Here is a 10,000-nt window from a genome sequence, read left to right on the forward strand (position 1 = left end):
TTTTTTATCATAGTAGCACTTTAAGTGTGGCCGTACCTTTCTCATCAATTTAATTTTTGAAAAAGCACGCTACATATTAAGGCCCAAGATTTTTAAAGAACATGAAGGTCGAGAAGGTTGAACTTGGACCATAAGCGACATTTGCATTATTGATAACAACCTGACCATCGAAATGAAGCCGATGAGAAAGTGCGAGTTTTCATAATATTTACATAGATACCATCACCAAAATTGAAAGCTAACCGGTTTCAAATACTTGTACATCAAGGCTATTCGGAATGGGTGCTCTGAATTAAACACCGTTGATCAGCGCTACGCGAAATACTTAAGGTGATTCCCGGGTAAAAGAACCCGTCATAGATTTCCGATGAAACTTGGTATGATGACATTACAGTACAAGGAGATGTTAAAAAGGTAATAAAAGAGGGGGTCACCGTGCTTGTTTTCATGCCACGATGCTGACAAATATGGTTATTTAGGTGACTTTTGGTTATCTCAGTGCACAACAAACAAGATCGATTATTTTTCAATGCGGCGTGCTATATCACACAGAGTTCGACTTTCTTTGATTGCTTATTCATCTACGTCCCAGAAAAAATGGCTTCAAATACCCTGCATTATTAATTGATGTTTTTATCCTTTAAAGGAAACATAATTTGGACTTGCTCTGCTGGGCCCGTTACGTCTCTATCTGTAGCATTTATTTCATTTGCCAAAAAAGTAGCTATAGATTTCTGCCAAATTTTTTCTCAGTTATTGCGGATATTGTTCTCATTGAATTTATAAAATAAAAAGTGGGGGTCACCGTGCTCGTTTAAGAGAAAAGGAGCTTTTATCTCGCTATCGAGCTTAGTTTGAGGGAAATCCCTTATGTTTTGTACGCGCGCGCGCTCATGTGCGCGTGCTGATGACGCAAAAATCGTGCGCAGTAGGAATGCGCAATGCAAAACCAGGGAATCACCTTAAATACGGTGCATGGGAATAGTACGTAATCTATGTACATCGTGTAATTGTCACGAGATGTCCAATGTCCTTCTCGTCTATTCCATTTGCGCAGGCGTTGAAATTCAAACTGGTCATCCTAGCCGGTTAAGAGTTTAATTATTCGCCCAAAGTTCTAGGGCCGGTTGCTCGAAGATCGTTGTTTAAGAGGTATCAAAATCTATAAGTTTCCGTGGTTAGCACTAACCATGCTTCGAGCAACCCGGGCCTGGGGAACGTTTCTCGAAAGTCCCGAGACTTTACGGGCCATTTTCGGGTGTCACAATTCACTTTATAACTTTATAACGGAGAGCATTTAATTCGTCAAACTTCACAGTTATTTTTCTTTTTGTTGCCTTGAAAACATGTTAAAAGATCGGCTTTCCAAAACAAGCGGTTGGCAATTTCACAGATGGCTTTTCTGGCCCGAAAAGTTTTCGGGACTTTCGAGAAACGGGACCCTGGAAGACATCGAGAAGATCAGTGCACAGGTTTCTTTTCTTTCTCTCTAGAAAGGGAAAACACGGAAACCTCTGCCAAACAGGGTTTAAAATGAACAAGTGAATTGCTAACCAAACGGTGGAAGCATCCAGTTCAAACACAGCATTGATACCGCTGTTATAATCAAAACCACCATTTTAACATTCGGGTTCTTGCCTCTGAAGTCGGTGAAAAACAACTTTAACTGAAACAAAAAGAAAAAAGAAATACATTTGATTTGATTTCCGTTAATTTGTTGATTACAGTGTCCCCAATTCGTGCTCCAGCGATAGAACGACTAAACACTTAAATAAAGTTACTTTCCTCTCCTTTATAGACCCTTTGCAGATATGGCGTCCACATTTGAATAACGATACTTTGTACACCCTTAGCCTCGTACTTATGTTTCTAGACAGAGAATTTTTCACATGAATGTGAGGCTTAGGATGCACATTGCCATTTATACAAAGGGTCTATACAACACGACTTCACAACCTAAAAGTGAACACAAACAACATGACGTAGAGCAAGAATTATTCGACCAATCAAAGCAAGGTGGCCTCATGGTAAAGTGCGCGCGACTGCGGAGCGAGTGGTCCGGGTTCGGGCCCTGGCCGGGGAGATCGTGTTGTGTTCTTGTGCAAGACACTTTACTCTCACGGTGCCTCTCTCCACCCAGGTGTATAAATGGGTACTGGAAAAATTCTGGGGGTAACCCTATGATGAACTAGCATCCCATCCAGGGGGGAGTAGAAATACTCGTAGTCGCTTCATGCTACAGAAACTGGGGTAAGCTCCGGCCTAATGGGCCATTTGGCTCGTAAGCAGGCTTTACCTACCTACCTACCCACCAAAACAAACTGGGACAGTCAAATGAGCCCATATAGCACTTTCCTACATTAAAATTCAGCTTGGCAGCGAGGCCTTGAGTACACAAAGGAAAATGAATTAACATGTTTATTCATTTCTTTTGTTTGTGTCCTCTAAGCCTCACTATCAAGCTGAATTTTTAATAGATCAAAAGTGGTCTATTACGACAGGAAAAAAACAGAGATGGAACCCAGATCCAAACGTCGTCGAGGACAGTCAACAACCTCGTCCCCAAGGTCTCCCTTATAAGGGAAGAAGTGAGACCCTGGGGACGAGGTGGGAAAGTCAACTGACTGTTACCTTTACTATCCATCTCATGGTGTTACAACTGTTTTTCTCGCCTTTCTTGGTAAGAAAATCCCTGCAATGAGAAAGAGGGGAAAATAAACAACACTTTATATCACTCTGGAAGAAAATAAGTGTCAAAGATGAGACAAAATCAAGGAAAAATCAGGACCATTTAGAAAGGAATAACTCATTTTGATGTCGTAAAATTCTCCAACCTGGATAACACCAGCAAACAATGAAGGACGAAAAATGGTTAAACAACGAAAAGGGCAATTATTGGCGCCACGTTCCTAACTGTCGACGTTACATCCAATTATCTGCCGCGGAAGTCTGGGAATGAGGCTGTTTACTGAATTTGATGTTGTTAACACGGTTAACACGAAGGACACTAACTGTATGCCAAACAAAAGCAATGCTTAGAAAAGCATAACTTGCAGCCATCACTTGCGGACACTAACAATGCCTTTAAATCACGCGCCAGAGGAATATTTGCTGTAGACGCCTGGTCTCTGGAGCGACGACAGTGAACAAATATAAGCTTCTAACTAATGCAATAAACATTTTTGTCATTTAACGAATTAGCTTCCTCTTCGTGCGAAACGTAGCGTGAAGCGACAGAATAATCTTTTATTTTATTTCTTCAGTGCGTGAGCGGGTGGTGCGGTATCCGTTGCGTGATGATATCACTTGCTTCGTTGCAATTTTTCGTAAACTATGAAGATATTTATCACTGACGTAAACCTTTTTGTTATGGCTAGTACTAATTTCGCTAAAAATTGTTCAGTTTATGGAACCATAATCACACAGCTCTAAATTGTTCTGGTTCTTTTTGCAAGCATTTCGCTAAGTTTAAGAACGTTATTCACAATCATTCCTAGGTCGGTCCGTATTCGGGGGAAAACATACATCTCCTCTGAGTACTTTGAGCCACATTTTATTTTCAAACCAAAAAAGGTAACGTAAATTTATTGCACATTTCGAGTCACTAAAACGAAGGGAACCGAATGTTCAGCGAAAATCTCAGACTTACTGTAAATTATTTGAGCAAGTTAATGAAATCCCTCTCTGCTAACAGATTCGGTCTCGTCTTCGGTACGGCGAACACGATGAGAACTGCCGATACCTACTCATGAAATTTCGTCGTAAAATTTGCGACACAAATCGGTGAAAAGACTGCCAGTTTCATTTCTTTCCACCCAAGCTCCACATATTGAGAAACACATCATAAACTTGAAAAGATGAAATCAAAAACTCAAAAAATTAAAATATCTTACCTTTCCAAATGTTCTTTTAGAAAGATGGATCCGAAGAGAGACTTCCTCAACTCGATAGTAAGTTTTGCCAACTTCTAAAAACAAATCGCTCAGTTCGAACAAAGTAATTCCCATAAGGTAAAATCTAATTTATGCAGAGTTCATTCCATCCGAAGTTCTTTCGTTTCCATGGCTCGCATTATCTCTTACGACTCGCTCAAATTTTCGACAGTTAAAAAAACCGCGAGTTGCAATTTTATCCAGTTTTAGTAATAATTATAATAATTAGTAATAATTAAAAATTTATAACGCGCCCTTCCATGCAAATATGATCACAAGTGCGTGTGTTTTACAATCATGATATCACTGAAGGTGAGTTTTTTTTCTAGTCGCACGGCCGTAACTCCTGAGTGCCTTCTTAACCCTTTGATTACAAGGAGTGATAAGCATGTAAATTCTCCTCACAATTTCAATGAAATGTCAGTCACTCAGGTATTGAGAATGGAGAATATTATCAGCTTAAGAGGTGTGATCTTGATATAACACCAAATTCTCATGACTGCCCAACAAAGAAATGTATGGTACCAGTTAGGAGAATAAACGTTTCGGTCTTCGGAATGAAAGGGTTTAAACAATTTGTATATGTAATCGCATGAGCCCGAGGGCGACTTAAGATTAATTTCACGCATATTTTCAAAGTTTTCACAAAACTGTCCGAGTCGCAAAGCGACGAGGGCACTTTGGAAAACTTTGAAAATATAAGTGAAAAGTGAAATTAATTAATTGCTCGAGGGCACATTGCGATTACATGATTATCACATTAAGGGAAAAATCATTGAGGGAAGCCCGTTCAGTGCCGCGGCAAATCGTTGGTTTCAACAGAAATAGCGCTTAAAATGTGGTTTATATGTGGACAAAAAGGTAGTTAAATATGTAAAAAAGATTATCTTGTAACTTCGCTTAATCTGGATAAGCAACTGTTAACAAATCAGGATCACGTAATCATGCCCTCATGATTACCAAAAGTGCCCTCGTGATTAAGGAAAAATGGTCTCCGTCTCAGCCAATCAGCATTCAGTAATTTTCAACCCCATATGTGATAATTAACAATTATTCCATGAGCGCGAGTTGGATATGAGATGATAGATAATAAACATCTCATATCCAACAAGCGCGAGTGGAATAATTGTCTTATTAAAAACGCCCCCAAAATATAGAAAACTAGACTACAATAAAAATAAAAGGCCCAAAAAATCACGCATATGCTTGCCGTGTTTGTAGATCATGGTATAATGGCTCATAACCCCTGATGGCTTAGCCAATCAAAACTCTCGAATTCATTATCCAATGATCCAGTTTTTAATAATAGCGCTTATTTAATTTTACGGTTTTTCAGATAATAAGAAGTTTAAGCAACGTCGACGGCCACAGCAACGACAAAGCCTCAAAACAATAATATATCATTGGTTAAGAGAGAAAAAATAGCAATAGCCGTGCTGCGCATGCTCAAAACCTGCTAACTCTCCTTACCAGACCCCGTGTTTCGTCACTTGATCTGCATGACCTATCGTCATTCACAGAAGAGAACTGAGGTCGAGAATGAGAGGAAGCGCCAAAACGACGTTTTGCCAGTCAGTACGGAGCGGAGGAGCATAACGGGGACGGTTAACGATCAACTTTGGGTTGTATATTTAACTGATCTCCGCGGACATTTTATGATTTTCCGCTGACCACAAAGCAGGTCGTCACCACGGCTCACTGAACACAGTAACACGATGAAAAAAAAAATTCATGGCTATTAAAAGATACGGTAGAAAATTCCGTCTTGGGTAAGGGAATAGATTTCTCAACAACATCGTCTTAAAATGGAATAGCATTCTGCTACGAAGATGGCAAAATAATGACAAAAGTTCGTGACAAAAACTATGGAAAATAAGTAAAGACGCATGGATGATTTTAAGCGGGTGTCAAAAACCCGACAAACGTTGATATATTTGCGCGTGATCTCACTGGACCGAAATCAAAACACTATGGGACAAACTGCCTTATTCACAATAATCGTGGTATTTTTAGAGATTCCCCGTAAGGTTTTGTTCTAAATTGGTACACAGTCTAGCAAAAGGCTTGTGCATCGAATATATCACGAAACGACACATCGAAAAGTCCGGCTACACGCTGTAGATTGGAGAGAACGACTTTATCATCGTCTTATAATTTCTTCCTTTTAAGAATCGACCACTCGGGCGCGATATGCAATTTAAACGGATGTACACAACCCTTACACGAATCTCGAATTTCTGCAACATTGGTTGATAGGGATTTGTGTACCACTGGGTAACGCATGCCCTCTTGTAGCGACTTCCTAGCAACACGCAGTTTTATCAAACGGCTTTATACACATTGGAGGAAGCAAATATATTTGTTTGCTTGGAACAAGACGCTGGCATGCCATGGATGTGTGGCTTGGGCTGGCTGTGTATCCTACTTGCCATATGCTGTGCTGCAACTGTGATTTCGTCTTATTGTGTGGCATTGACTTATGGACACATTTATCCATTCCTTCCGGCCATCAGCGAGACCGGGGTCCTGTACCCAGAGAAATACGTTTTTAGAGAGTTGGCTAATCTCTCTGCCTTTCTTTTTATTTCCAACGCATTCGTGCGTTTCATGCAATACAAGCTAGTAGCCGAGCAGTGTAGAGAAGGACATGTGAAACTTTGTCGTCTCAATACACTGGCATTCGTGGTGGCAATTTTAGCAGGGCTTGGGATGACTCTGGTGGCTAATTTTGAAATTGAAAAGGTAAGCCGCTCGCTTCGATTTATTTTAAAGCATTATACTTCAAAGTTTAGGCTGGCTCCGTCGAGTCTCCCATAGCTCAGTGGTAGCACGTAGGTTCGACTTCTGAAAAGGAGCACTCGGATTTCTTCCGAGTATTCCCGAGTCACAATGGTCTCGCTCCCATGGGTCCCCTGTAGCTCAGTGGTAGAGCATCCGAACTAGTAATCGGAAGGTCGTAGGTTCGACTCCTGCAAAGGAACACTTTTTCCGAGTATCCCCGAGTCACCATTGAAAAGATATCGATGCTCACTCGGGGGTACTCGGGATACTAAGAGCACTCGGGTTTTTTCCGAGTATCCCCGAGTCAACTTCGAAAAATAAGTTTCTTCAATGCTGGTTTTTGTTATCAAAGGTACTTACTACTGAAATAAAAGAACCCTTTGATTCTCCAGTCAATATGGCTCTGGTTGGCACATTAACAACAAAAGGTGACTTCGCTAATGTGCCAAACATTTCGTGTTTATCTAGGTTTGGTCCATCCACGACATCGGTGCCATTACGGCTTTCATCAGCGGTCTAACCTACTGTTGGTTACAATGCGCCATGTCATATAAACTGCGAGACCACGGTGTCATCAATAGTTCAGCGGTGTGTCATTCGAGAACCATGCTCGCCCTCACAATTACTTTCTGCGTGCTGGTATTTGGAGTGTTTCAGACGAAAGCGAATGTGGACTGGCATCGATTTCGGCCTCGATATAATTTTCTCGCAAAACTCAAATGGAGTCCTGAAGATCCAGGATATTTGTATCACGTGGTGTCCAACATTGCCGAATGGAGTATGTGCGGAGGAATGGTTCTGTTTATGTTGACCTTCACGTACGAATTCCAGCAAATTGTGATAACCTCTGATATATCGTCTACCGAGTATTGGTGACCTTTTCTGGAAAAGCGCTAAATTACAACCGTATTAGCGATTCTCAGGCGTTCGAATAGAAAAAAAACCCTCGTTGACCAATCAGATCAGTCGTAGGGAATAAAATGAACCAATCAAAACAAGAAGTGCTTGCAGCCGACGCCGGGACCGAGAAAATGAGCGTTAGTTATGCGGGTGATTCTAATTGGCTGAGAAAGAGATGCAAGATCATGTGATCAGACAAGTGCGCTTTCAACAGGGAAACCAAGAAATCGGGAAATTGCATTTGATTTTCAGTCTTTATATTTAAATCGTACCAATTCAATTACTATCAAATTTAGCAGCTGAGCCAACGTTGTAGCACTTTAGTCTCTATTTTATAAGTTTGTGAACGTGAAGTAACCGTTACTTTTCTAAGAATACTACCTAAATTATCACATTGATATTTTAAATGTGTTTTTATAAAAATTTCAAGTACTTTCGCAAGGCAGTTTCTAGAAGAGTGACAACTTTCAGGATATCCTAACTTACAATTAGACAACTAAGTATTGAATAAACTATTGAATTCTAAATATTTTCTACCACTGGCATTTTGAATAAGAACAGCACATTGGTAGGAAGCATATTTGTGTGTCTGAAGGAAGACGGTAGCATGCAAAGGATGTGTGGATTGGATCCAACATCTATAACTTGTTCTTTTAATAAGAACCACACCCCCCTTTTCAAGACTCGACTAAGCCTGTCCCCCCTGCCTCCCAATAACATTTTTGAAATAAGACACCGTGGCTGAGTCACCATGGTTTGCAAGTCATTCCATCTTGTCTTTGTACAGTTCCTTAAATCTTTTCCTTCCATCCGTGTTTTTGATACATGTGGCAAAAGCCACTTCACCCAAAAAACCAAGCACCCCCAGCCGGTACAATGTCATTGAAACATTCTAGATTGAGCAACACCTTTCTTTCCTTTCAATCAGTCAAGTGAACTACCCATAAAACGATCGCTTGCCGTTTTACTGTAGAGATAAACATCAAGACATCTGTAGCTTGTACAAATCACTCCTCTTTTGCTGTTGGACTGGAATCTGGGCACGAATTTGTTCCAAATACTTCAGATCTATGATTGAAACAGTGACCATCATTTTCACAAAGATAAATGAACAAAAGAGAGATTACTTTTTTACTGTATGACAACTTGAATCAACTATCATCACTTTCCGTTACTCTGTCATTATTCGCGTCCCCGGAGTCCACTTTTCTTTTGGTCAGCACCAAGAACACGGACTCTGGCCACAGCCAAAGAAGGAAGTCCGCGAATCACGCACTTTCGGCTCTTCTGCGCATTCTCAGAAATTGGAACAACAGTGGTCGTCAACAGTTACCACCATAGGGAGCTTACGAAACGAGGACGACGACGGCTACGAGGACTTCATTTAAAAATAGAAGTTCGCGTTATTCATATCACTACGAAGCTATTTCATGTCGTTTTGCGTTAAAAGTGTGTAGTAACTGTCGAGGAATTAAACTGGCATGAGTGGGTTGGAAGCGTAGAGAGAGAACTGAAAATTCATCGTCATGTGCTAACGTCCTCCACAGAACCTTGAATTTGGTCATTTCACGTCGTCATTTAGGAGATGACGACAACGAAATGTACCAAAATGTAAAACGCACGTGCAGAGCGTGCAGAGCCATTGTTTTTGCTCACTAAACCTATTGTTTTGTAGCGTCGTCGATGCCGTCGGCGTCGTCGTTTCGTAAGCTCCCTAATACTACTATTACTGCGACTGCGCATATGTTTGGCTGTGGCCAGAGTCCGAGTTCTTGGTGTTGACCAAAACGAAAAGCGGACTCTGTGGATGAGAACGCTCTTTCACAATTTCAAAAGTCCATGATAAAAACCCCTTTTCAAATCCTAATATCCTATTTTTACAACATAGAGGATAGATATTACATGGCCGCGTGGAGATACGAAATTTCTCTTCGAGTGTAGAAGAATATTTCATAAGTGAGCGCAGCGAACGAGTGAAATATTTTTCAACACGAGAAGAGAAAGTTCGTATCTCCATGCGCCATGTAATATTCTGTTTATTATATAAACATCAATGAAATACTAAATCATTTCACAAAATGAATCGAAAGGCACGATTTTTACATGTAACCATAACAACAGTGATCTTTTCACGTGTGAAGATATCATGTTTTCATTGGTGTTTTTATATTAAATACTATTACTACTTATCATGGATAACACAATTATATGTAACGATTTGATCATTTTGTTTCTATTCCTCCAACGTGTTTTGACTGCCAGTGGAGAGTGCATCTACACGAACATGAAGCTTACCTATTTCTGAATATAGAATTTGCTCTGTGTGGTCTGCCTTGGCTACTACCTCACCCCTAACAAAAAAGTATTAAAACTGAAAAATGAATGAA

General features: G+C 40.4%; 3 protein-coding genes across 3 annotated transcripts in view; 1 reads left to right on the forward strand and 2 right to left on the reverse strand.

Annotated features, from left to right (window-relative positions):
• LOC138028786 (alpha-1,6-mannosyl-glycoprotein 4-beta-N-acetylglucosaminyltransferase-like) overlaps nucleotides 1–4,021 on the reverse strand; it is a 5,994-nt gene extending 1,973 nt beyond the window's left edge. The window contains exons 1-3 of the mRNA XM_068876403.1: nucleotides 3,894–4,021; nucleotides 2,632–2,692; nucleotides 1,555–1,666 (exon numbers count right to left, since the gene is read on the reverse strand). Of these exons, the coding sequence (XP_068732504.1) occupies nucleotides 1,555–1,666; nucleotides 2,632–2,649 (130 nt within the window). The 5' untranslated portion in view covers nucleotides 2,650–2,692; nucleotides 3,894–4,021. The remainder of the gene's footprint in view (nucleotides 1–1,554; nucleotides 1,667–2,631; nucleotides 2,693–3,893) is intronic.
• A 2,174-nt stretch (nucleotides 4,022–6,195) lies between these two features.
• LOC138028788 (DNA damage-regulated autophagy modulator protein 1-like) lies at nucleotides 6,196–7,728 on the forward strand. Its single transcript, XM_068876405.1, has 2 exons — nucleotides 6,196–6,674; nucleotides 7,182–7,728. Exons 1-2 carry the CDS (start codon nucleotides 6,318–6,320, stop codon nucleotides 7,587–7,589), a joined length of 765 nt encoding a protein of 254 aa, XP_068732506.1. The 5' UTR covers nucleotides 6,196–6,317; the 3' UTR covers nucleotides 7,590–7,728.
• Nucleotides 7,729–7,850: 122 nt separating this feature from the next.
• The window catches only part of LOC138028787 (omega-amidase NIT2-like), a 9,818-nt gene continuing 7,668 nt past the window's right edge, over nucleotides 7,851–10,000 (reverse strand). The window contains exons 9-10 of the mRNA XM_068876404.1: nucleotides 9,909–9,964; nucleotides 7,851–8,681 (exon numbers count right to left, since the gene is read on the reverse strand). Of these exons, the coding sequence (XP_068732505.1) occupies nucleotides 8,596–8,681; nucleotides 9,909–9,964 (142 nt within the window). The 3' untranslated portion in view covers nucleotides 7,851–8,595. The remainder of the gene's footprint in view (nucleotides 8,682–9,908; nucleotides 9,965–10,000) is intronic.

This window comes from Montipora capricornis, chromosome 13, assembly GCF_036669925.1.
Source record: "Montipora capricornis isolate CH-2021 chromosome 13, ASM3666992v2, whole genome shotgun sequence".
Taxonomy (NCBI): Eukaryota; Metazoa; Cnidaria; class Anthozoa; order Scleractinia; family Acroporidae; genus Montipora; species Montipora capricornis.

What these genes read in the sequence shown, in the direction of transcription:
- LOC138028788 (XM_068876405.1), top strand. Translation starts at nt 6,318, where the DNA reads ATGCCATGGATGTGTGGCTTGGGCTGGCTGTGTATCCTACTTGCCATA. An exon ending in CTAATTTTGAAATTGAAAAG is followed by an intron (nt 6,675 to 7,181) that starts GTAAGCCGCTCG and finishes GTGTTTATCTAG; the next exon opens with GTTTGGTCCATCCACGACAT.